General features: G+C 42.8%; 1 protein-coding gene across 8 annotated transcripts in view; it reads left to right on the top strand.

Annotated features, from left to right (window-relative positions):
• FUT8 (fucosyltransferase 8) overlaps positions 1 to 27,543 on the top strand; it is a 315,179-nt gene that overhangs the window by 81,092 nt on the left and 206,544 nt on the right. For 7 of the 8 annotated variants that reach the window (XM_083167141.1, XM_083167143.1, XM_083167142.1 and 4 more), the window contains 2 exons: positions 462 to 537; positions 11,201 to 11,534. The exons of the other annotated variant lie outside the window; for it this stretch is intronic. In XM_083167141.1, the coding sequence (XP_083023267.1) occupies positions 11,332 to 11,534 (203 nt within the window). In that variant the 5' untranslated portion in view covers positions 462 to 537; positions 11,201 to 11,331. The remainder of the gene's footprint in view (positions 1 to 461; positions 538 to 11,200; positions 11,535 to 27,543) is intronic. 8 annotated transcript variants of the gene reach the window in all.

Raw genomic sequence — 27,543 nt, 5'->3', positions numbered from 1 at the left:
TATATATTTATAATCTGTTTCTTTGTTACATCAGGAATTGGCAATTTTTCCTTCCACAGTGCCTGAACCATATACATGTGGGGGACAATATTCGATTATATTGTCTTTGGAATTCCCCCTAAGTGTATTTTTGGTATATATTAATCTATCACTATTTTGTCAAATAATAGCATCTTTTGGCTAAACAGGGTAAGCGCCAGTTTTTCACCTTTTAGTTTTAATAATTATAGTTGGCTTTCTCTGGGTACCCTATGTTGCTCTTACAGCTTTGGTCTAAAAATTGGAAGAGGAAGAGTGTTGGCACTTTGTAAAAAAAAAAGATTAAATATTGTACTTTTTCTAACAGCAGGGAGACTGTCATAGAATGTTATAGGTGCAGTTTTTAGCATTGCATTGTGAATGTCTTGGGCATAGTGTATCATAGTAATTACTGCTAATTAATAATTATCCTTTATTTACAGGCACAACGGGAACATATGAAACAGCTGATAGAACTGCATTGTGAAGTAGTGATCAAACTATGCACTAGCCATTCAGGTAAGATTAAAAAGATTAAGCACTAACTAAGCAGGTAAAAACCATAAGACTGAGCACTAACCAAACAGGTAAATGTTTTGTCAGGTGAATTTTCATAAGAATTAAAAGACATTGTTTTGTGTAGAACAAGGATGGTAAACCTTTGGCCCTCTAGCTGTTGTTTAAATACACATGCCCTGCAACAGTTTTAGCATTTCCGAATAAGCTGGGATGTGTAGTTACACAACAGCTGGAGGGACAATGGTTCCCCATCCCTAGTGTAGAACATGCACTTATTAGCGAACTATAGGTGGTATCAAATTAAATTAGTAATCACGGTAATTGCCTCGCCCAGGGCTATCCATTAAGCCCCAATAAACTGATTGCACTGCGACCCATCATGGATTTTGTTTCAAATGCTTTAGGCATGCAATGCAAATTTCCCAAATCAGCCACATTTTTGAGCGGAAAACGTTTTCGTTGTGTTTTTGGGGCAATTTTAATTGGAACACCCTCCCGCCCCCAAAAAATAACAAAACCTTGGAAAAAATCATGAAAAACATCAGTTTTTTTATTCCCCTCAATATTTCCTTGGGCTAATTTTAATACCCCCCAAGTGTGCTATTGCTTTTGAATTAGCCAGATATGCTAGAATATACACTGGGTGGTCAAATTATTATGACCACCCCCTCAATACAATGTTGGACCACCTTTTGCCCTTAATACTGCATGGATTCTTCTTGGCATGGACTCTGAGATGTTGGTAGGTGGTATGAGGAATTTGAGACCATACTCGATGAACTACACTTTCCGATTCCTTAAGATTTGATGTTACTGGATACAGCTGCCTGATGGCCCGTTCAATCTCATCCCACTGATTCTTAATTGGATTGAGATCTGGTGATTGTGCACACCAACTAAGCAAGGTAAAATCTGTCATGCTCTTCAAACCATCTGCGGACAATGCCAGCTTTATGACAGGGAGCATTGTCCTGCTGGAAGTATCCATCCCCATCAGGGTACACCATTAACATAACAGGATGTACTTGATCTGCGATAACTCTGAAATACCCTTGGTCACAGGAATCAAAGGACCCATACAATGCCAAGAAAACATCCCCATAATATTGCCTCCACCAGTTTGAAATGTTGTGGCAATGCAGTTGGGGTCCATGGTTTTATGCTGTTTTCTCCATTTTCACACTCTGCCATATGCATGGTGTAATTGAAAACACGATTCATTGGACCACATGACCCTTTTTGCAGTCATCTACTGTCCAATCCTTGTGCTCATTTGCAAACTGGAGACATCTGCTTGTTCAAGGCAGACAGTAGAGGCTTTCGAAGAGGTCATCTGCTTAGCATATATGGTGTAATGTGCAGCGGACAGTTCATTTATAGACCTTTTCAGTTGCTCCTTGATTAAGATTCCCCGGTACTGTTGCTCTTCTGTTGGACTGGACTACTCAGGCTACTAAATGCTCATTCTGAAAGGAGACTTGCCAGGGACCACCATAAGCCTGATGTTGAGAGCCAGTTTTCTGCTTTGTAGTCAACTCTCGGTAAACATTAATAACTGCTGTTCTCGAACACCTCACAAGTGCAGCCATTTTGCTGATACTGGTTCCGACGGTTCGAGTGCCTACAATCATCGTTCAAACTCAGTTTAAATTAAATTTTTTGCCCATTTCTTCACAAGCAACACAGTGCAATTGATGCTTCACTTGTCCTGCATTCCCTTTTTATAGCTATCTCGCCCTTTAGCGGCAAGAATGTGAAGTTCGATCCGCGTATAAGTGTCAAGTGGTCATAATAATTTGGCAACACAGTGTAGAATATAGATGCCCGGCGGCAGGAAAGAAGGAGAAAGCGAGGCTGGGCATCTCCAGATACCATAAGATTGCTGTAGCAGAGTGCGCTCGTGGGGACCCCTCAGTTTTTAAAACTGAGTACCTGGGCCGCATATGAAATACACGCTATAGCGTATATTTGCAAACCCTGGAATATATTCAGTGTGGATCTCCCTGTAAAATGATTTTCAGTACTTTCGTACCCTCATACGATGCTCATATGCTCAATGCATATGAAATAAAAAAATGAAAATAAACATATTGGTAATGTAAATGACTTTGAATGTAACGCTGACTGGATAATCTTGACTAGGTGCAACACCTCTATAATATAATGTATGTATGTATGTATGTATATGTATGTATGTATGTATGTATGTATGTATGTATGTATATGTATGTATGTATGTATATGTATATGTATATATATATATATCTATATATATATATATATATATATATATATATATATATATATATATATATATATATATATATATATGCCGGGGAAGGGACAGTTGCCAGCCTCTTAAGGTACCGAGCTGATCCCTGCTGCAGGTCTACTGACCTGAGAGGGTGCTTGTTACTGTGGGCATTGCGCTGCAGCACGCACACCTCTAGCTTGCCACATACCCCTGGCTCATCCTGAAGCCATCCAGTGGTGAGTGTTACCTGGGGTCCCCACAGTGGGGTACCCCAGTTCATGTGCGGCAAGATGGCGGTGTCCCTGCACAGGGACCACTGACAGCCCCGCTGATACTGGATGCCAGGGACTGCCACTGCGCCACCAGGGCATGTTCCATTTTTGCTGTTAACCATTTATTAACACAGGGTGCCAGTCTAAACATTAGCATAGCCCAGGTGCCATCTGATGGGTGGAGCTTAGCTCAGAGCGGGACCGGAGCCTCTAAGCACATCTATACACTGCTTCCTACTTCTTCTCATGCTGTGGGCACCATTACAGCAGCAGAAAAATCACTCCTCAGCATTGCAGCCTTGGGAGAGAGAGAGAGATTCTGAGAGCAGAAACAGCAAGTATAGCGCTATACAGTGTTTCAGTGTGCTTAACAGCTACTTGGGAGCATATATATCTGTATATACTGTACATGCCTTTTACTACCAGTCCTATCTAGGGGACTAGGTTGCAGGGTGCTGGTGTCCCCACATACCTATGAGTTTCCCCCCACTGCCTTTTAAGCATTGTGCACATTACACATCTATACAGATAGAGCAAACACATAGCTACTATCTGTCTGACGTTATCTTTGTGTACTAATGGTGTTTGAAGTGTGTCAAAAGCGTGATTTTTCTCCAAAATGGTGAGAAAAATAACTTGTATGATTTGGAGCAACAAGTTTGCTCCAAGTTCTACATCACAAGTCGCTTGTCAGAAATGTATGTCACCACAGCTCAGCAGTGTGTCTCCACAACTTGGAAAGCTTTTTTCACTGCAAACATTGGATAATCACCCACTTTGCCCATCCAGAAACGGGCACCAACTTTCCAGTGGAGGCTACAACAAACCATCAATACAAGTGGCTTATCTCTTCACAACTCACCGCGGCAATACCATCTTTTGGAGGAACGCCACCTCCTAATAGACCCGGTTCCATATTGGCAAAGCAGAAGAGACCAACACCTCCTATTCACTGGATATTACAATTCCCCAAACCATAAAGGACTTCCCCAGTACTGGTGGACCACACAAGAAGGGTGACTATCCATACACTAACGTCTAATGCACTGAATGATTATTGATTGCAGTATTTTAACAATTTTATTATCAGTATTGTCACATCATTATATTGTTTTTTTATTTTTATGCAATTTCTTATATTAAACTGTATATTTTATGTCGTACACTGTTTTTATTTTTAGCGCAGTTTATACTTCCTGTACCTTTCTCTATATCATTGGGAGTGACTACCCAATATTTTTTAACTGCTGCTTGGCTAGGCATGCTCATATCAAAGCGCCGGTCACGATATCTTGATATCAAAAAATACTGTCTCCACAACTTAGTTGTATTTCACAGGGTGAAACCCAAGAGCCCTCCTGGGCCAGCAGCATGAAAGCTATGCTGGAGACTGTATCATCACAGCTTGCAGCAAATACATTGCAGACTAAGCAAGTGCATCATGATTTATCTGTGCTTACTGCTTGGGTGGATATTCTTTCACCTATGCCAGGGTTATCCCATAAACGGGTACTGGCTGCCATTTCCCATGACTCCGAGATAGAGGAGGTTGAGGATAATGGCGTGGAGGAGGAGATTGAAGAGGACTCTCAGGGGTCACACCCTCCTACTCGGGGCACAGAGAACCAAATCTTTGCTATTATAGAGGTATTAGATTTACCTCTAGCTGCTCCTGTAGAGGGGGATCCCTTCTTTGTCTCTCATAGGAGACCAGATGCAGTGTTCCCAGAGCAGTCTGTCTTGGAGGAGGTGTACAAAGCAGCCTTGAAAAATCCTGAAATTCCATGTAGCTAAGCGGTTTAAATTTGCCTTTCCTTTTGACCCTGAGGGTAGAAAGGTGTGGGAGGAACCTCCAGTAGTGGACGCTTCGGTGTCCCACCTATCAAAAAAGGTAGTGCTCCCTGTCCCGGGGACTTGGACCTTGAAAGACGCGGTCGACAGAAAACTAGACGGCACAGTTAAGGCTATATACACGGCCAGTGTTGTGTCTCAACCAGGACACAGCAAAAATGTTGTTTGAGGCGCAAAAACAATTAGGCACCATTAATGCACGTAACTCAGCCATGGCTGTGTCGTCTCGTAGGGCCTTATGGTTACGGCAGTGGGTCATGAATGTGGACACTAAGCACAGTGTGGAAAATCTGCCCTTCTCAGGGGACAGATTATTTGGGAGTGAATTAGATGACTTCCTTTCTAAGGCTACGGCCGGCAAGTCCCCCTTCCTCCCATCTGCTTCCACACCAGTAAGACGCCCCTTATCTTCGGGTCTTCAAATTCCGCATGGAATCCTTAAGGGCGGTCATTGCAGGGTTGGAAGATGGAATATTCCTGGCATCCATCGACGTGAAAGATGCGGAGTCCACACCAGGCATACTTAAGATTCACCATACTGGACGAACAGTACCAGTTTCAGGCCCTATAGTTTGGCCTTTCCACCGCTCCATGCATCTTCACCAAGGTGATGGCAGAAATGATGTTCCTTCTGAGGATTCAGGGAATAAACATAATTCCATACCTGGATGACCTGCTCTTGAAGGCGGAGTCAGAGACAAGCCTTCAGAAGGCGATAGAGACTACCAGACGTGTTCTGTCAGACCACGGGTGGATACTGAGCATACCCAACTCCTCTCTAGTGCCGACCCAGCATATCCAATTCTTGGGAATTATAGTGGATACGGTAGAGAGGAGGGTGTTTTTCCCTGCGGAAAAGATAACCGCACTCCAGCAGTTACTGTTGGAAGTACTGACCCCAGAGAAGGTTTCAGTTTGCCTGTGCATCAGGTTGATGGGAAAAATGGTGGCCTCATGCAAGGCACTCCAGTTTGGGAGATTCCACTACAGAGTGTTCCAGTGGGACCTATTGAGCAAGTGGTCCGGATCACACGTCCACATGCACGGGTTAATCCGCCTGTCAGCAAAGGCAAGACAGTCTCTGCTGTGGTGGCTCCACTCTCCAAACCTCTGGGCTGGGGAGCAGTAACACAAGGGAACACTTTCAAGGGACGTGGACAACTGTGGAAACACACCTCCATATCAACAACTTGGAGCTGAGAGCAGTCTATTATGCTCTATTGCAGGCTCATTCCCTCTTGAAACATTGGGCGATCCAGGTCCAGTCGGACAACAGTTACATATATAAATTGGCAAGGAGGGACAAAGAGCAGGGCCTGCATTAGGGAAGCCTCCAAGATCTTTGACTGGATGGAACTTCATGCAGTGGCGATTTCAGCTATCTTCGTTCCCAGGGTGGACAACTGGGAAGCGGACCTTCTCAGCCGCCACAAACTTCAGCCCGGGGAATGGGAACTACATCCCCACGTATTCGTGAGCATTGCAGATCTGTGCGGAGTACCGCAGATAGACCTGATGGCCTCAAGAGTCAACAAGAAGGTCGACAGATACTGCTCATGGATAAGAGATCCCCAGGCAGAGGCGGTGGATGCTCTGACTAAAATATGGTCAAACAATCTGGTGTACCTGTTCCCCCCCTCTCCCGCTGTAAGGAAGAGTATTACAAAGAATCTGAAGCCAAAGGGTGGAGGCAATTCTAATAGCTCCAGACTGGTCTCGGAGGGCGTGGTACGCAAGACTGCAAAGCATGCTAGTGGAAGATCCGTGGTGATTGTCTCTTAGAAGGGATCTTCTGGTCCAAGGCCCCTTCGTCTACCAGGACTTGGGGCAGCTTCGTTTAACGGCCTGGAAGTTGAGCAGCAGATTTTAGTTCAAATGGGGTATCATTACTCTGTCATTGATACTATGACCCAGGCTAGAAAATCGGTGACTGCGTCACACTACCACAATATTTGGCGTAGATACGTGGCATGGTGTGAATGGATGAGTTTTCCACCAGTGGACTTCAAACTGGAATGGCTTCTGTGGTTTTTGCAGGTGGGCCTAGACTTGGGCCTCCGTCTGGGGTCCTTAAAAGTTCAGGTGTCAGCCCTTTTTTATCTTTTTTTCAGAAGAAAGTGGCTGCGTTTCCAAAAGTCCAGACATTTTTTACTAGGTGTTCTATGTATACAGCCTCCGATTGTGCCTCCAACCCTGGATGTGGTTCTTGATTACCTAAAATCATCATGGTTTGAACCATTGGATGCTACAGAATTGAAGCACCTCACCTGGAAGACAGTGACGTTGTTGGCCCTGGCTTCGGCCAGGATGGTGTCTGAGCTAAGCAATCTTTCATGTAAAAGCCCCTTCTGATTTTTCATCTGGATACGGCGGAGCTTAGGACGAGACAACAGTTCCTGCCGAAAGTGGTGTCAGCGTTCCATGTGAACCAACCGATAGTGGTACCCTCCAGCTTAGGACATCAAGATATACCAGAATCCTTAGATGTGGTCAGAGCTCTGCAGGTTTATGTCAAAAGGACTGCACGTATTCGTAAGACAGAGTTTCTTTTTGTACTCTATAATGCACAAAAGAAGGGCTGCCCTTTGTCAAATTCTATAAATTTGACACCGTGGCCAAGGATGATACCCAGTTTGGGAAGGCGGTGTTGCAACAGGTTCCGCACGTTCCCGCCCTTTCTGGAAGCTTTGGGACCTCCCCAATGTATTCAGACCTCAGTATCACATATGAATGATAGGTAAATCCTTTTCATGGAGTTCATATGGGATACTGAGCGCCCGCCCCAGTGTGGTGCTCTGATTGCAATTATTGTGATCTTGTTCCAGCTGTTCTTGCAGGTTGCAAGACAGCTGCTTCAGTACTCTGCGGTACTTTACAGGTCCGTTGACCTGAGTTGGAGTGTCTTGAGTTTTTTAAAAGTTATACTGTTATTATGACACAATGACGGGGTTAACTAAATTTATTTGAGAGTGTTGTGGTGTGCTGGTGCGAATCTCACCACATTACTTGGTCATGTTAAATCCTACCTCACATACGTTATCCTTCCTTCGGGCACAGTTTCTTAACTGGCTAGTAAGGGGAAGTAGAGGGGAGGAGTCAGCACACCCTGGTTGAAGAAATTTATGTGCATGTCGGATGACCTCTATTCCCCAATGTATTGAGACCTCAGTATCCCATATGAACTCCGTGAAATGGATTTACCGGTAGGTATTAAAATCCTATTTTTTTTTCCGCGCAATTTCAATCATTTTCATTCATTCATCATTGTTTCTTTTGCACAAAAACAGTTTATAAAAATGCCACCAAAAAAGCAGCCATTGGTGTAAAAAACACCAAATCGAAGAAGATGAAGGAAACAAGAGCAGCTGATGAATGCAAATCACGTCTTCAGGAAAATCGCGACAGGGCATCTACGTCTAGAGCCACAGAAACAGAAGGTGGTCGAGAATCACGGCTTCGACAAAAGCGGGACCGATCATCTTTGTCTAGTCACAGAAACTGAAGGAGAACGCGAGTTGCAGCTTCATCAAATGCACAACAGAGCGTCTACATCGAGAGCCACAGAAACGTAAGGCAGAAGCGAATCATGGCTTTGTCAAAAGCGGGACAGAGTGTCCACGTCAAGAGCAGCAGAAACGGAAGGAGAACACAAATCGTGCCTTCAGCAAATGCATGACAGTGCACACGAATGGCTCAATCAAGAGAAAGAATAGATTTCAAGTTGGCGGCATTTCATTACAATAAGAATGATCTGGCCCCCCTCTGATTTCAAAGCACTTCCTTCAAATCTTCCGAAAGTACAGCTCATGCTTTCAAATGACGTCCTTCAGAGCAACTAACGTAGTAAACTGCTCTGGCTACATGCCCACCTTCAAAGTGCAAGGCCAAATCTACCACAGAATTGGATCGTTGTTCCCGATAAAGATGCCAAGTTCCTCCAAATATATTTCACTGATAATAAAGCAACAGAAGTAGAGCAGTGTTGCGCAATCAGTACTGAAGTCCGATGGGAAATTGTTTCGAGTCTTCAAGCTATGTTACACAAACACAACAGCCTCATCCATCTATTCAAAACAGCCCTAGACCAGATGCTGTCAGATGATTATATGGTTGTTATAAGAGCAAACAAGACACCATCTGGGGAGCACAAGTGGCACTTCAATGCACCGGTGATAGGCGACATCGCATGGTCTGCACAGAATATCATCATCCACCACTGGAATGAAAGTGTTCAGCGCGTTGCGGAAACTAATCGATCATATATCCTGTGCTTTTTCCGCGTGGCGAGGATGGATATCATTTCAATGTAATGGAAATTAACCCTAACACTAAAAAGTTTCCTGCATGGACTTTAATGCCTATAGCCTTATGATCTGGCCAAATGAATCAAATTATTTGTTGAAATGCCGTAAACTCTTCCATCAATTCATTGTCGACATGTACGCGAAAATTTAAAGTGAACGTCTGCTCTTCATTCGATTTGAATCAACCAAAGCTGCGCATCGAGGAATATGTCCACTTGCGTGATGCGATTGCCAATTATGGAAACGCTGCAAATATCAGCCAAATGGTGATCTTGCCAATGTCATAGACCAGCAGTCCTCGACACATGATTGAGTACGCTCAAGATGCCGTGACATACGTGCACAAGTATGGAAGACCAGACCTCTTCATCACTTTCACGTGCAATCCAGCATGGAAAGACATCACCGACCTGTTATTCACCTGCCAAAGTTTAACACGTTCCCCCGAGTATTCAAACAAAAGTCACCAAAAATCACATATTTGGCGAAACTCAATTCTGGATGTACTCGGTTGAATGGCAAAAGGGAGGCCTGCTACACGCCCATAGTTTAGTCTGGCTAAAACAAAAAATTGCGCCAACGCAAATTGATGCCGTGATTTACACAGAACTCCAGAATCCCACAGAAGATCTGGTTCTATTTGAATCAATCCGAAAACACATGATCCATTGGCCTTGCGGTGATCTGAACACAAATTCACTATGCGAAAGAAGGCAAGTGTAAAAAGCGCTAACCATGTGAGCTGATCCAAGAACTGTGCGATGGAACTAGATTGACCATCAAAAAATTGCCACCAAATTGAATCGAGACAACAATAATCGGTGGCAAATTCAAAGGCGAAGACGTACTGATTCCACACATACTGATTTCCAACGATTTACCATTCAAACTCAAGCGGATCCAGTTCCCTTTGCGTCTTGCCTTTGCTATTACCATCAACAAAGCACAAGGCCAATCATTGAATATTGCTGGCTTAAATTTGTAAATTTCATGTTTTTCACACGGCCAGTTGCATGTGGCTTGCTCCCGAGTTGGCAAACCAAAAAATGTATACGTTTTTACTCCAAATAAACAACAACAAAAAAAACATTGTCTATCTGCTGGCCTTAAGATGAATTAAAATAAATATAATTTCCCATTTGCCTTAAATACATGTTTTGTTTTTTCTTGGGGGTAGCAAGGCACTGTACCTATAGATATCTGCTTAAACTTCGTCAGATGACCGCCCCCATCCGTCCACCAGAAGTCATCTGGCTATAGATAATTAGTGAGGGTCGCTAGTGTCTTCTATAGTATAAGGAGTTGAGAAAAATGTATCCTCCAGGAGGTGACACCCAATTGTTTATGGCAATGAATGCTTACATGTACACATACACATTTCAATCATGTAAAGGTATTTTTTTTCTGTGACAGAATCCCACCACCAAAGACACATATGTATTGCAGTAGCCTTAGATGATGCTCATTGATTTGCTTACAAAGAGGTGTAATATGCAAACACATAAAGGATCTCCCATCACCACTGCATAACACATACGTGAAATTTTAATGAATGAGCCATACTGGTTAGCTTACAAAAAAGCGTGATTCGAAGGTACATCAAGATTTCATTGTGTAGAGCTGGCATAAATCCGAGAATGTCACTATGGTGCAATTTTTTTTTTTTTTATTAAAATGGACAATGAATAAAAAGGTTGAATGGTACTAGATAGACTTGGGTTGAAATACAGCGTGGGAAGGTGAAAAGAGTAAGGCGTTTGGATATCGGAGTACTAAGGAAGGGGCACAGCGATCTGGAGAACACCTGGGTTCCATTATCATCTTCCCACATTGTTTTTCAACCCAAGTCTATAAAATATGAAACTTGTTAAAACTTTTTGTCTAAAAAAAATAGAATGGTTGAGGAGCTTAATGTAATGGTTACATTATTTTATTATTAATATCTTTAATGCTAAATAGAACTTTACGTTTTTTCCATTTAGGCTGCTTGAATGACCAGGAAGCTATCCAGATGGCTCTCATGCTGAGTAGGTACTGATCATTGGGGAAAAGATCGATACCTGGACTACAATGTTTCTTTCATGAGACGGCGCACTGTGGGTGGAACTTGAAGATGAGGCCATGGACAGGCTCCTGGCGTTGGATAATGCTTATTCTCTTTGCTTGGGGGACATTACTATTTTACATTGGTGGGCACTTGGTGCGAGATAATGATAACCCCGACCACTCCAGTAGAGAACTGTCTAAAATATTAGCTAAACTTGAACGTTTAAAACAGCAAAATGAAGACTTAAGAAGAATGGCAGAATCCCTCAGGTAAGTGGAACTTGTTAAAGCTGGCAAGGTTTTTTTTTTTATAGCAATTCTCTTTTGGTTAAAAAAATAATGGTCTATTTCCATTATAACTGATTTGGTACATCTCATGTTCTAAAATGATTTCTCTTTATTGGCTGATTGGATGGCACATGTTCAAGATAGTTGGGTGTCTACCTCAAACGGGTGCCGGACGGGGTCCCGTCAGTCGGCATTCACCCGACGTTGGGATTCTGACTGTCAAAACACTGACAGCCGGGTCCCCACAGCCACCCGCTATTTTCCCTTGTGGGGGTCCACGACCCCCATAGAGGGAGAATAGAATAGGTGGCTCGTGTAGCGTGGCGAGCGCAGCAAGCCCGCTAGGGGCTTAGTTGCGCTCACCATGCTGTCTGGGTCCGGGCAGTCGGTATAATGACTGATGGGATCCCGACTGTCGGACCCTTATACCACACCCACCTCAAACACATAGTAGTAGTAGTAGTAGTATGTGTATTTATAAGGTGCCACAAAGTGTCCGCAGCGCCGTACATAGCCAAATTACAAGGTAACGTACAGGGTGTGTTGATACAAATACAGCATAAATAGGGGTATAGCTGGTAGAACTAAAATCAGCATCAGTTCAGAAGTAGGTGTCGAAATTGTCGAGGAGACTGAAGATGAAGTAGAGGAAGGGTAGAACAGGACAGGAGCCCAGGTGAGGTAAAGAGGTAGGGTGAGTACGTGAGGAAGGAGGACCCTACTCATAAGAGTTAACATACTAAAAGGAGTGGGTGGACGAACGAAAAACAATAGGACAAGTGGGAACGGAGGCAGGATAGGAGGATCAAAAGAGGTTAGGAGGAGGGATAGGCTAGTCGAAAAAAGTGGGTTTTGAGGTAGCGTTTGAAGGAGATAAGGGAATCAGAAAGCCTGATGGGTGGCGGGAGGTTGTTCCAGAAACACATAAAGGTTGATGTTACAAGCAGTGGAGAAGTTGCTCACTAGAAACCAATTCACTCTCACAAAGTATTTTATAAAGTGCGTTCTGTAAAATAAGTAGGTGCTGATTGGTTATTCTAGGCATCCTTTCAAGTGATCAACTGCTTCATGCATCAACCCCATTATTTTTTCGGTACTCTTTACCTAGAACGGCGCCCACGATGTCCATCGCGGTCATCGGGGGTAAAAAATCGCGGCCATCGCATGCACTAAAAAAACGGGTGTGACGCGATGCCCGCGATTTCCCATAGGGATCAATGTTAAAAGTGTCAATGGACGCGATTTTTGTGTTCAATACCTCAATGCCCGTGATTTTTCTATAGGAAACAATGTTAAATGGGCCACAGAGCCCTAATAGTCCCCCTGAAGTCTGAACTGGCCCCCACAATTGTTAACGCCACCCCACGATCAACGTGAACCCGAAGCGTGGCGAGCGCGGCGGTCCGTGTCCTCCGACCTTTTCATACCCCCACTATCCACGTCGGCGTGGAGTTGAGAATAGAATAGTGTGGCGAGCGCAGCGAGCCACCGAGCCCGAAGCGTGGCGAGCGCAGCGAGCCCCGCGGATACCTGCTACCTGGGCGCCGTGCTAGGTAAAGAGTACCATTTTTTCAATAAAAAACGGAAATCACTTGGATAGATGATGCTGTAGCAGTGTAAATAAATCTTCTGGTTATGTCGCAATAAATCTTATTTGTTACCTCATCACATTGTATTGTTTTCTGTTATTATTTTTTTCCTGTAAAGTACAAAAACTGCATTTTCAATTTTTAAACACACAAAAAAAATATTTTTAATTAGGAAAGACAGCAAATATTATGGTACTTAAAGTAAACTTCCACTCTCTAGTAGCAATAGTTATAATTTTGAAATTCAAGGATGTTTTTGTCTGGGTTTAAAGTTTAACTGAGATGTAAGGACTTTGGACCCTGCAATATTTTGGTAGTCATTTAAGTTACCAGTTAAAATATATGCAATTTTAAAATAAATCTCTAAACGTATCTGCAATAATTACTTTTCGTGAACGTCTTGTTTTTATAATTTCAAGTGCAAGCTCAAATGCAGAATAATGCATATATGCCTTTATATACTGTATGTGCACATTTATAATGTATGTAAGACAGATGATTTTACGAAGATACGTATAGCTTTAAATCCACACCTGACGTGGTTTGCGTAGATACAAACACAATTAAGAAAATTATGATAATAATGGGATAAGAAGGAATAAATATTTAAAAAAATTGGCCCTACAAATGAGGTCATTTCATTTTTGTCATTGGTTCCAAGTGTTGAACCCTTTGGGCACTATTCAATGACGCTGATTCGCCATGTTCTACGGTGAATGTGTGCTATTTTCGTGCTGTAAGGCGAATCTTTCTTTTGAAAACGTGATTCGCCCTATTCAACGTGCACTATTTGCTGACGGCGAATAGTGAATGATGGACAATTTGCCATCTGATAGTCGCCGCAATTCGCTGTGGTTTTTCAATGTGAATTGCTGTGAGTGTATTCAATGCTAGAATAGCAAATTGCTTTCCGCGTGATTTTCGCTGTGCTTCACAGTGTAGCAATCGCCATCTTTTAAAGGTGAACTGGAATGTTATCTTTTAAAATATAGGGCTTTTTTTTTATTTGGTGTCGTAAAATCAGTAACTTTTTCCTGTGAAGGGGCATGTTATTTTTATTCATGTGCACATGAATATATATTTAATTTATTATTATTTCTTTACACAACAGCCAGCAGGGAGCCGGGAGCTGCTCATTACATTTTCATATATCTACTTCACACTGCTCCCGCTCATCACATATGCACGAGCGGGAGCAGTGCAGCAGCTCCCTACCCCCCTCCCCTGCCCCTGGGAAGCCCCCGTCCCCCCCACACACACACACATTCTGGGGCAGGCAGGGAGACTTCCATCTCCCTGCCTGCCACCGTCCCCCGGCTCGCAAGGGTTAAAATTTGCTGTCAGGGCCAGCGAGCCCTTGCGTTGGTGAATAGGGTGACAGGGAGGGCTGGCAGCGAATGCTCCAGCCCTCCTGAACGCAGCGAATGTGCAGTGAATCCTAAACAGGATTCACTGCACATGCCAAAAACATCACTGAATACTGCCGTTTGAGATTGCTGTGAGATATCCTCAAAGTATCCTTTAAAAATGCTAGGCACCGCACACAGCGACTGTTCCTTTGTTTTGGGGGGGGACCAAAATTTAACTAAACTTCAATTTATTGACTTGGCTGTATTTGTATTTATTTATACTAAATGAACAGTTACATTATTACCAGATATTTTGAGGATTGCTCACAGCAACATTGGCTCTCAAAGGGTTAGACCTGAAGGACCGTGTTTTGTATAATGCCAACTCTTTTTCTCTCCTATATTTGACTCCTTGAGTTACATGCTCCATTGGTTTTATATTTGAGATTGTCAGGATTCCGGTCATGTTTATACCTGTTGTTCTGCGATGTGTTACTGTGTATGTGGCCAAATGCCACATCATATTTTTCTGACTTGTTTTTGGGTGTGAGTCTTTGCCGCCACTTAGTTTTTTACCATGTAAGTTAGCTGGTACACAAATTAAATAATGTAAATACAAACCTTGAGTTGCATATGTTTGATTTTAGATTTTCTATCAATTCTGTTAACCGTGATACAAAAGCAATGCTGGTAACACCTTCTAAGATTGTGTTATTGCAACCTACAGTATTAGTGATTGACTTGATCTCTGTATGGCTAATATCAAGAAATTTTAGTGTTGACAACTCACTTTTTTATTTTTTAACAGAGAACTAAGTACCCATTCATAAATACAGATTGGTGCACGACAACCTCTTTGTGTGCTGTAGATTAAAGACAAGAGTGCACACATACTGTTGTTAAAAAGATTAAAAAAATCTATATATCTATATATACACACAAAATTAACCCTTTCCCTGTACTATATATATAGAATCGGGCTGCACCTCTATATGTCCCCCCCGTTAGTGGGGGAAAGGAGATAGACGCAAAAATAAGTATATAGAGTGCGCCTATAGATGTGCCACCACCAGCAAAATAATCATATGTGATAATACAACGATTCACTGGATACAAAAGTAAACATTTTATTATTAAATCTCCCCCTCCTTCTAGATTGTAAGCTCCTTACAGCAGGGTCCTATTCCCTCCTGTTCTCACAGCACTCTTCTTGCATTTCAACTACAGCTCTCTTACTCACCTACAATCTATACCTGCATCTACTCATTCACTTCCTTATATCCCAGCTGTATTATGTACTAAGAATTGTGCTTTAATTATGTTATGTCTAGTTCTGTCTACCCTGTACTGTTCTAATGTGTTCTATATGTACGGTGCTGGCTGGTGCAATCACTATGCTGCGCCACTGAATGGCTGCCTGGGTGCTGCACAGCTCATTAATTATATGTTCCTCATGTCAGTGTCCCTCATTAGAGTACATCTAGTATATATCTATCTATATCTCTATATCTATCTATATCTCAGTACTGTTACTGGCTACCTAGCTGGCTGTGCAATCACCATGTGGCGCCCCTGAATGGCTGCCTGGGTACTGCACAGCTCAGTAATTATATGTTCCTCATGTCAGTGTCCCTCATTAGAGTACATCTAGTGCATATCTGTACATGTGATGTATATCTGTACTGCCATTGTTACTTGTTCCTTGTACTGATAACCCTTTGTATTACAGTATGTGCATTGTTATTTTTAATTTCTGTAAAGCGCCTCGAGTTCTGTTGGAGAAAGTGTGCTATATAAATAAAACTTACTTTTTAAAAATGTATACAGATTCCATGTGCAGCAAACATTGGTCCAGTGATTCAAAATTTATAAATTCGTAGAATGAACATCATACAGAAACCAATGCGTTTCGTCATCTAAATGTAGATTTTCATATGTAGACAATATTCATGTAAAGAGGAAATGTAAAGAAACCTATATGGTGAAGTACGTTTTTAACACAAATCTTCTTTAGCCACCCGTGTTCGAAGATAAAGTGCTGAATACCCTTTCACCACACTTTACTGGAGAACCGTGATGCATACCCAACTCACATCAAACATGGGTAAATGAAGCCTATCAAGGTATCTTTTCTCCCACACACTGGAAATTCTGGTGTTATTTGTATGTATGATTTTATCCATATGTCATTTTTGTATATGGAGGAAAAAGTGTATTAAAGTCTGCTGTTTTGAATCTACACTGTGTGGCGAGTAAAGAAACCTTGATAGGAGCAGCAACACATATCCCTGAGTGAGTTGTGGTATGCACCATACCTCCTTCTATACAGTGCCTGTCTAAGTTTCCTGTGTGTGGCTTCATTTACCCATGTTTGATGTGAGTTGGGTATGCATCACGGTTCTCCAGTAAAGTGTGGTGAAAGGGTATTCAGCACTTTATCTTCGAACACGGGTGGCTAAAGAAGATTTGTGTTAAAGACATACTTCACCATATACTGTATGTTTCTTTATATCTCTTCTTTACATGAATATTGTCTACATATGAAAATATACATGTGAGAATACATCAAAGAGCTCTGGAAGGAACTCCTATGAACATTGTCTCCACCGAATGGAGAATTTAAGCTTCGAGGAAAGATTAAGCAATTTGGGACTATTAACACTAGAGAAGAGACGTTTAAGGGGGGATATGCTCAACATGTATAAATATATTAGGCACCAATATAAGGTAAGAAAAAGTTTGAACCATGGAACCAGTTAAAGCTGCTGTATTGGGAGTGTGTAAGGCTCCCTGTTTATAAATGGACAAAAAAGGAAAGTATACAGCGCTTGGGTTAATCTGAATGATGGTCAGACACAAATATGTTGAAAAGAGTACAAATACATTTATTATATATCACAATATAAAGAGAATTCTCTGTATAAGAAAAGATGAAAAAATTGCGCAATGAATTAATAATAGGTGTGGGGGGGGGGTATTTGAAAAAAACAGTCAGTGCATGCACATAGCTCCAAGTAAACGGGTAGGTAGTTTTTGGGGCCCAACTTCTTGAGAATAGTTTCCACCAATAATGGTCGAACTTCAGGGTCTGGTAGATTGACCAGGGGGTCTTTCCGGTCTATTTCCCAGCTTATGGGTCCAGGTGGCCTCAGATGGAATTGAAGCAGGAATGGTAGGTGGAATGTTGGAAGTGTCACCGCCAGAAATCACTGCAGAAGGAGGTAAGGACCCGTGGAGCACGATGGAGTGTAGGCTGGTCCGGAGTGAAGTTCACCGTGATGAAAGCTGGTGCAAGGTGTCCGTGTAGGCTTCAGATTGGGGCCAAACAGTGGGTCAGGCTTCTGTATAGGCTCTTTGATTGGGGCCAATCTGGTAGTGGGGCTCAACGCGTTTCGACGTGCTAACACGTCTTCATGAGGAGCTGTACAGCTTTGGAACCCCCTTCCTCACTTACTATGTAACTATGTAGCTATGTAAGAATAAGGTTGACAAAGGAACCTCAATTTGTGTAATGCGCAACGCTCCAAAAAGAAAAGAGGGTGAAAGATATTTTTGAAACTTGGAAAAGTATCCTAGAAATACAACCCATACCAATAAAGATACAACTAAGAAAATGTTTTCAAGTAATGAGCTGGTACGAAACAAGAATAGCACTGTATGAAGACCCTATTAGCTAAATTAATTAAATTAAAGGAAGGTAAGGGGGAGTGTGAGAACAAGATGTAAGCGACCGGACCATAGATATATAGATACATAGAGAAAAATAACTTGAGACGATACTACATAAGACTTGTTGAAATGTATTTAATGATGTGATCGATTTATACAACATGTAAATGTTTTATTTGCTTCTAATGAAATAAAAAAGAAATGAAAAAAAAAATTGTAATGCGTCCCCTCCCGTTGCTTCTGTTACGCTCTGCACAATTTATCAGTCTGAGTCCAAGCAAAATATGAAAAAGTTGAACATAGACCTGTTTAGATTATGTTGACCTTTTAACCATATGTATGTTGACTCTTTGGTGTCGACCTGGACATCCTCTGCCATTCGGATACCACCCCTTTCTGCTTATTAACATTTTAGAACTTTTATTTACAGTAATACAAAAAGAAAATGTTTACATACTTCTATAGCTGACACTCATGTTAAACACCAAAAATTCTGCCTGATCATTAATTTCACTGACGTCATCATGAGTGCTTTAACCTTTCACCATATACTAAAACCAAATACTTAGTCATGAGAAAAGAGAGGAAGCTGAGAAATGTAAATAGGGTTGCTATGCAAAAACCTATGAATAAATCCTAGAATTGAAATAATTACGGTCTTTGTGATTAACCCTTTGGGTACTTGTGGAGTATCACAGCTCCCATCGCATGCCATCGCATGCCAAATGTAGTGAGATGGGATGCAATTTTTACCGTTTTTAAGCTATTTTTAGCAAAAATCGCATGCAATCGCATCGCATGCAATCGCATGCAATCAGATCGCATGCGATGCGATCGCATGCGTTTTTGCACTGAAATGCATCCAAATGCATAGAAATGTGCAGCAAACATGTTAAATGCCCCCAAATGTCATTTTTTAGAGTGTACCACCCCCACTATCAACGCCAACCCGAAGCGTGGCGAGCGCAGCGGTACGCGTCCTATGACCTTTTCATACCCCCACTATCCACGTCGGCGTGGAGTTGAGAATAGAATAGTGTGGCGAGCACAGCAAGCCGACGCAGACACCTGTGAAGCCCGCGAGGGGACGCTGCGCTCGCCACGCTTCGGGCTCGCTGCGCTCGCCACACTATTCTATCTCAACCCCACGCCGATGTCGATAGTGGGGGTATGAAAAGGTCTTAGGACGCGTACCGCCGCCCCTCGCGGGGCTTTTTTTATCATTCGATGGCCATCGGGGGAGCCGTGATACTCCACAAGTACCACCCTTTAAATGCCAACAATGCTGTGAGAGCCTCAAAATATCCGTTTAATAATGCCAGCATTACTCACAGCGACTGTTTTTCAATATAATTAAATACAGGCACGTCAATTAATTGAAGTTTAGTTAAATATGTCACCCAAAAAAGAACAGTTGCTGTGAGCGACGCTGGCATTTTTTGCTGAAATTTTGAGGCTCTCCCCCAGCATCATTAGCACTCAAAGGGTTAAATACGTTTAAGAAAATGCAAAAATATAGGGCCAAATGTAATAGGTTGTGAGTATCGGAACATGAGAGATTTTGGGAGCGTTTAACCATTTTTTTTTTTTTTTTTTTTTTTTAAGCGGCAATAAATGATATCGCAAAATCAACCTGGTTTTCAGTGTAAATGATTGCTGCTTTTTTTTTTTTTGAAATAGGGAAAGATCTCTCACTTTTTGATTCTCACACCCTATTAAATTTGGCCTATAATATGGAATATCAATTACAGGGCAATATAAATAAATGAAAAGTCTATGGCAGGGATGGGTAACATTTGGCACTCCAGCTGTTGTTGAATTACGCATCCCTATCCCTATACGCTTCTGGCCATGCTAAAACCTGTAGCAGGGCATGCTGGGATATGTAGTTCAACAACTGGAGGGACGAAAGTTCCCCCATCCCTGGTCTATGGGATCAATCCCATTATCCACATGATCTTGCGGGTTGAGTCATCGCAGCAGTGGCTGCACTTTTATGGTAGCCTGAATTCGCATAAAAGTGCTTGCTGCCCCATATGGCTTTGAACCATTTTGTGCAAATTTCAAAGTAATAGGTTAATTTTAAAATATAACTTTTAATGTATTTCAAGTAAAAAATAGGTAAGCGCGTCAATTCACAAACATAACAATATTAATAAGCCGTGCTAATTCTACGGTCACCGTGTGGTGGTATTCCAAATAGGTATACCCAAAACTGGCGAAATGCTAGAGCGATGTATGAGTATAAACTACCTGATTTGAAGCATTAGAGATTAATTAGCACAAATGCATGACACCAATTCAGGTAGTTATGAATTAGTGAAATATGACACACACATGAGGAAACAACCTCAGTCCGTACAGCCAATAATGTAAATTCCATTCAATGAGTGAGATAATATTAATACAACATGCCCCTTGTGGGGATTGCTAGGTTTCAGAAAGTGGATTGTATAGAAGAAGTCAGATGAGGTTGAGAACCTTGGCTTTACAGAAAAGTGCTTCTGCTTTCCTGAAAAATGACAACACCGGATATTCCCAGTGGGTTGTCTCCATGGGTACTGATTCGGCCAATCACTGTTAAGCTGCTGAGTTCGAAACGGGATCAGGCGGCCCAGTGAAGTATGATAGTAATAGGCACATTGTATGCACCCATCAGGGTGCTTGTACAATTAAAAATTGCATGCGATCGCATCGCATGGCATTTGCTGGGATGGGATATTTAATTGTACATTTTGGCTTTTTCACGCGAAAATCGCATCCCATACCCTATTTAGTGGTATGTGATGCGATGGGCGCCTTGATAATACACAAGTACCGAAAAGTGATAAAGAGAGATAGGCGTTTGCATATGCTAATGGCTCAGGCCAGCACACCATGCCCCTCTCCACCCCCCACTCGAAAGGCAGGGAGTGTGCACTCAGCGACCATATTTTGCACCGAGTTCTCACCCTCTCAGGGTGTACACATGTGCAGAAATGCTGTTGCGCATACACAAAACATCGTTCCGGGTGCGATTTTGCGCCTGACCGAATCAATCACAATAAGGGCCTTTATGTAGCGAGGGCTCCAACCGCTCCATGGTGAATAAAAAAAATAGAGGTCGCCATGTCCAAAGAAGGGGTTGAGGCCTGTATACATTATTGTATGATGGCTTTTTACCTACTGTCGAGGTAAGTACAGTAAGCTTTTCATCATATTTGCGTATATTGGGTTAATCTGCTCTGTGGCCAAACAGTGCCCAAGATTCAGTACATTGAAATGACAATTGTAGAGTGGTTGTAGCATAATTGTGTAGTGTTTGCCGGAAGATGTGTATGCACGGGCACTGCAGGAGACCATGAAAAAGGTCAACATCTGGTGTGTGACATTTAGATCAATGAGATCTCTCCGCAGTGCCCATCAAATAACATCGTTTAGGGGCGAAATAATATTGATGGCAAATAGTGAGTGGCTTGAAGATTAGAGAACGTGTGTTGAGGTGGGAGATGAAACCATTGTATAGCCTCATCAAATGTAAGTGGGACATTAGAGGTGTTAAGTACAGATGTAGCACCGCTTGTCCAGTGCCGACATACGCCAGACCACCCTCGGTGGTGAGTGTATGCTACAACTGACACGCGTCCCAGTTTACCATTGGCGGGAGACAGGAACCCTCACCGTCACGGGAAGGGTTGGGGGGGAGCATGGCGGGGACTAGCGGCATAGGGAGCTCTGTTGTAAGAGGACGCACGCGCGTCTCGTGCAAAGTCTGGCGGGGGCTGGCGCATGGCGAATCCACCGCCAGCCCCTGCAATGATGGAGCTGGCTCCATCTGTAGGTGTTGAAGACATTGAATTCAAAAAGAACACCACGTTCTGGAACTAAAGGTTTCCAACCAATGGGAGAGATAGGGAGTAGGGAATAGAAGTGTTGTAGATGAAGGAATTTTCTAGCCAGTCTCCAAGCATATCTATATAGTAGAGCACAATAGAAGATTATCAAATTGGGGCAGTTTTTTTGAGATGGATGTGCATGTAAAAGAAAAGAAAGGGGAGCACATAATTGTGAATCTAGAGCAACAACAGTAAAAAACAGCTGAATTATTGATCCAGTCCACTGCAAAGCGAGGTTGTATTGTTTTATATTCTGTAAATTGACTCCCCCCTCGTTGGGTTTTCTCTAGATGGAAATTCGCTATAGCTCCATACACATGGAGCAATATGAGTGCTGGCAATATATTGCTGAGCAATCATATTGCTCAGTGTCTCCTTTTTATCAGCGACAAGAGAAAAAAAGGGGATACTGCCAGGGGAAGCTGCAGTGGGGACGCATTGCAGGGCTGGTCGCAGGAGTGCGCTCCCGATGACAGTCACTCCGTATGCACTGGGATATGGGAGCTCAGCAACCATATGCCCAGCGATTCTTGCTAGAATCACACCGTGTGTATGGGGCTTAAGTTATTATTTCCATTGTTTTATTTATCTATATTATAGGAGCAAGTTTCATCTTTGCTCCTTTGGCCATGGCTAGCCATGGCTATTCTACTGTTCTCAGCTGCAATACGTATTGTATTGCAGCTGAGAACAATAGAATAGCCATCGCTAGCCATGGTCAAGGGAGCAAAGATGAAACTTGCTCCTACTGTATATATTTTACTTCCTAAAATAAATAGATGGTTTTTCTAATTACTTCAAACATCAAGATGCCGTTGACTGGATGGCACCTCATGGTGCCTCACAGCACTGAGGTCAAGGGTTTGATTCCCACCATGGCCCAACTGTGCAGAGTTTGTATATTCTCCCTGTGCTTGTGTGGATTTTCTCCGGGTACTCCGGTTTCCTCCCACAATCCAAAAATATACTGGTAGGCTAATTGGCTCCCATCAAAATTAACCCTAGACTGTCTGTGTCAGTGTGTATATGTGGTAGGAAATATAGACTGTAAGCTCCACTGGGGCAGGGACTGATGTGAGTGTTTAAATATTATCTGTAAAAGCGATGCGGAATGTAAGAAACCGTTAATAAATTAAATCCCTGCACCACTGGGCCCAGCAGCACATTCCTGCAGGAGATGAGGTGTGGATGGACCATATTTGGGAAGGCAGCTTCAGTGCTCCCCGCTGTACTTTTGTATTAAAGGTGAGCAGTGCTTCCGGCACCACAATTACATTACATGCTGCTCCTCCATTCATTAAGGGAGCGCCTCTTTCATTTGCTCATTACGGAACCTCCCCATACATATATATTAGAGCAAAGCTTTATGTCATATGGTTGGCTCTAAAAAAAATAGTGTGTGTGTATGTATATATATATATATATATATATATATATATATATATATATATATATATATATATAATATGTGTATATGTATCCATCCAGCGAAAGGCGGCACATGGACACCAGCAGGTGAATAGAATAAATCAAGCTGTATTTAGCGCCAAGGGCTTTCGAGGTAATAACCTCTTCCTCAGGGCACAGCAATAATTGTTATGGTTATTGCTGTGCCCTGAGGAAGAGGTTATTACCTCGAAAGCGCTTGGCGCTAAATACAGCTTGATTTATTCTATTCACCTGCTGGTGTCCGTGTGCGTCCTTTCGCTGGATGGATATTGTATTTTTTGGAGTGCATCGGGATTGAATATGTATTGCGGAGTGCCGACATAGTGGACTGTATACAGTATGTGTATGTATGTGTGTGTGTATATTTGTATGTGTATATGTATATATATTCGTGTGTGTGTGTGTAAGACTCCTTAGTGCAATAACGCTTTTTCAAAAACTTTTATACCATTTAAGACACCAATAAAGCTGCGAGCTTTGCAGCTTACCGAGTCAACCAGACTGAAGGCCAATATGCAGAACACTGTAATGCCCATTACACATTATGCCACGACGTAATACCCATTACACAATATGCTGCACACTTTAATGCAATTGGTCCATACACACTGTACAATTTTTTTGACTAATTTCTTTATTTTGGCCCTTGCAAGCGACAAACGGCGAAGGATGATGCGCATACCCGCCAGTTGCTCATCAAAATTGTTCATCAAATGTGCATGCAGCTCAATTTGGATATTACACCCAGTAATGCCTATAACACATAATGCTAACCGTAGTGCCCCTTACACAATGCCTGGAGTAGTGCCCATTGCAGTATGCCCCCATTAATGCAAACTGTGTAATCTTGTTGAGTCCAGCCCTGAGCCCAGCATCTGGCATCCCACCACCACCGCTGCTGCTGCTGCTACTGAAGACAGGGAGGAGAGCACAGCCTGCAGTGGTGCTGAATTTATTTTTAAATATGATGCCGGCTTGTAAGCCAATTGAAGTTCGTGACTCGACAGCCAATCAATAACTGCAGCTGCTGGACCACAAGCTCTGAGAGCAGTGGCGGCTGGCAATCAGCAGTGAGTGGTCATGTAGGTGGTATACCCATAGTGCAAATGGGCAAGGCACCACTGGCACACCTAGTTACGGTCCTGCACATCACCTAGTGCCCCTATATTTACATTACGCTTCACAGTAGTGCCCCTTACACAAAATATCCATAGTAGTAGTGCCGCTTATACATATAATGCCCACAGTAGAACCCTTCAACACACATAATATCCACAGTAGTGGCACGGTTTACACCTAATGCCCACTGTTGGCCACAGTAGCAGTGTTGCTTATATATAATGCCCACTGTTGGCCACAATAGTAGATAGTTGCTGCTCTGCTTAATGCCCGCACAAGTTGCTGACAGTAGTAGCACTGCTTAACACCAACACCAGTCGCTCACAATAGTAGCGCTGCGTAACACCCACACCAGTTGCTGACAGTAGTAGCGCTGCGTAACACACCAGTTGCCAGCAGTAATAGCCCTGCATAATGCCCACACCAGTTGCTGACAATACTAGCCCTGGGTAACACCCATACCAGTTGCCGACAGTAGTAGCGCTGCCTAATACCCTCACCATTTGCCGACAGTAGTAGCGCTGCGTAATGCCCACACCAGTTGCTGACAGTATTAGCACTGCATAACACCTGCACCAGTTGCCGACAGTAGTGACACAGCATAATGCCCTCACCAGTTGCTGAAAATAGAAGCACCGCATAACACACTCACCATTTGCCGACAGTAGAAGCGCTGCGTAACACACTTACCAGTTGCCGACAATAGTAGCACTGCTTAACACCCGCACCAGTTGCCGACAGTAGTGACACTGCATAATATCCTCACCAGTTGCTGAAAATAGAAGCACCGCATAACACACTCACCATTTGCCGACAGTAGAAGCGCAGTGTAACACACTCACCAGTTGCCAACAATAGTATTGCTGCTTAACACCCGCACCAGTTGCCAACAGTAGTGACACTGCATAATGCCCTCACCAGTTGCTGACATTAGAAGCACCTCGTAACACATTCACCATTTGCCGACAGTAATATCGCTGCGTAACGCCCACACCAGTTGCTGACCGTAGTATCGCTGCGTAATGCCTGCACCATTTGCCAACAGTAGAAGCGCTGCATAATGCCCACACCAGTTGCCGACAGTAGTGACCCTGCATAATGCCCACACCAGTTGCCGACAGTAGTGACACTGCATAATGCCCACACCAGTTGCTGACAATAGAAGCACCGCTTCTACTATAAAAAGGACATCATAGAATTAGAAAAAGTCCAAAGGCGAGCAACAAAGCTTATTAGGGGAATGGAGTATTTAAGCTACGGGGAGAGATTAAGCAATTTGGGACTATTTACATTAGAAAAGAGACGTTTAAGGGGGGACATGCTCAATATGTACAAGTATATCAAGGGCCAATATAAGGAACTGTCACGCACCCTCTTTTCTACTAGAAAGGAATCTAGGACGCGAGGGCATGAGTATAGATTAGAAGAAAAAAGATTTCATTCAGCTAGTAGAAAGAATTTCTTTATGGTCAGAACAGTCAAACTCTGGAACTCTCTTCCCAGAGAGGTGGTAACGGCTGGCTCATTAAATGCGTTCAAGGCAAAGTTGGACAAACATTTACTGGAGAAAAACATCCATGGGTACAAATAAGAAATATAATTTGTCTGTAAAATACCAGAACCTACCAAATCAGCAATGGATATCTATACCAGGTTGAACTAGATGGACGCAAGTCTTTTTTAGCCTTACCTACTATGTAACTATGTAACTGTGTGCCCATGTAACTCCACCCCCTTCCACCCGTGAAGCTCCGCCCCTCCGATTCATGTAGCTCCGCCTCCTTTCCAGGATCCACTGTCATGATTGATGACATCAAAGGGGGTTGGGAGCCAGGAGAGAGCTCAGCTCTGTGTGCTGCCGGCGCTGCTGCCTCAATGCAATCAGTGTGACAGTGTACTGGCTGCCGGGCAGCCACAGAGCCTGATCGCAGCGGGGATGTACAGCAGGTAACAGTTCACAGTGACAGAACCAGCGTGTGGCCGCACATGCGCACCAGCCCTCCCGCGTCCATTTTTATTGCTGACTGCTTACTTTTACTTACTGCAGCCATATTTGTTATGGGGAAACTGCTGCGTCTATTATGGGCCGGCCCACCGGGAAATGGCCCGGTTTCCCGGCAGGCCAATCCGCCCCTGGTACAGCAGTTGGGGATGTTCATTCCTGTCAGGATTAGGTGTATGTGTGTGTGTGTGTGGGGGGGGGGTACATCTGTACAAACATAGGCTTGGGATATCCTGTAACCACATTCACTATGATGTGCTCATGGCACTGTGTGTGAGGTAGGGCAGAGTATTACTGAAAAATTTACATTGTGGGGGTAGAAATGCGCATTTCTACCCCCACAATAATCTTGATTGAAAATTGGGTTCCTGGACAGGGCCCAGAAAGTGCAGCACCCATTCACGACTATCGAAGTAGAGCGCAGTACCAAACCACAGTATGAAAAATTGACATTACCTTCTGGGTTATTCTGTTCTCTATCTTATGTGTGCCAAATAATACTTCCTACTGCCAACTTGCTCCACAAATTCTATTTCAAATCTTCTGTTTGCCTGAGTCTGTGAAGGTAATTTTACCTACCTCATACAATATTATTCTTTTATTTATAAGCCATATCAGGATGTTTTTTTTTTTTTTACCCATCAAATATTGCAAAGCTTATGACCTGAGAAGAACACTGTTACTGTGCGGTGAAAAGTTAAAACTACCGTACTGTTAAGAGGATTAAAAAAAAATTGTTCTAGTTACAGATTTTGAAAAAGAATAATAGGCTAAAAAGCTTAGTGCATATTTATATATAGGCTATAATATGAGTTCCCTAGTTTAGGTCTAGCTGCACACTGTTCATTAGCTTGATAAACTGTAACGTTTGCTTAATTGCTGTGTTTAAATGTTTACTTATGCTGGATAGACAATGAGCAATATATTGGCCATTCATTC

This window comes from Crinia signifera, chromosome 12 (genome assembly GCF_055691185.1).
Source record: "Crinia signifera chromosome 12, ASM5569118v1, whole genome shotgun sequence".
NCBI classification, from domain to species: Eukaryota; Metazoa; Chordata; class Amphibia; order Anura; family Myobatrachidae; genus Crinia; species Crinia signifera.
Note: the sequence above shows the minus strand (reverse complement) of the source record. Positions and strands in the feature narration are given on the sequence as shown.